At 56.5% G+C, this 414-nt stretch overlaps 1 protein-coding gene across 1 annotated transcript in view; it reads left to right on the top strand.

The window, feature by feature from the left end:
* The window catches only part of HOXC11 (homeobox C11), a 2479-nt gene extending 2071 nt beyond the window's left edge, over window positions 1–408 (top strand). Inside the window, exon 2 of the mRNA XM_005869270.2 lies at window positions 47–408. Coding sequence (XP_005869332.1) covers window positions 47–279 — 233 coding nt within the window. The 3' untranslated portion in view covers window positions 280–408. The remainder of the gene's footprint in view (window positions 1–46) is intronic.
* Window positions 409–414: the final 6 nt, after the last annotated feature.

Below are 414 nucleotides of genomic sequence, written 5' to 3'. Positions count from 1 at the left end.
ACGTGTCTCTCTCCCCCTCTCCTCGCACCTGCCCCCTCCCCTCCAGACGCCCCCCGCACCCGCAAGAAGCGCTGCCCTTATTCGAAATTCCAGATCCGGGAGCTGGAGCGCGAGTTCTTCTTCAACGTGTATATCAACAAGGAGAAGCGGCTGCAGCTGTCCCGCATGCTGAACCTGACCGACCGGCAAGTGAAGATCTGGTTTCAGAACCGGAGGATGAAGGAAAAAAAACTCAGCAGAGACCGGCTGCAGTATTTCTCGGGCAACCCTCTGCTGTAACCGCAGGCCGGGCCCTTTCTGGGGAGAGGGACAGGGGGAAATTATCTTATTTTATTTTTATTTTTGATTTTCTAACTCGCCTTCTTTCCGCGGGTGGAAAACTGGACTGTGGCCAGGGCTGGCCCCGCCGCGGTG

This window comes from Myotis brandtii, unplaced genomic scaffold (genome assembly GCF_000412655.1).
Source record: "Myotis brandtii unplaced genomic scaffold, ASM41265v1 scaffold29, whole genome shotgun sequence".
NCBI classification, from domain to species: domain Eukaryota; kingdom Metazoa; phylum Chordata; class Mammalia; order Chiroptera; family Vespertilionidae; genus Myotis; species Myotis brandtii.
This window is presented reverse-complemented; position numbering and strand designations above follow the sequence as displayed.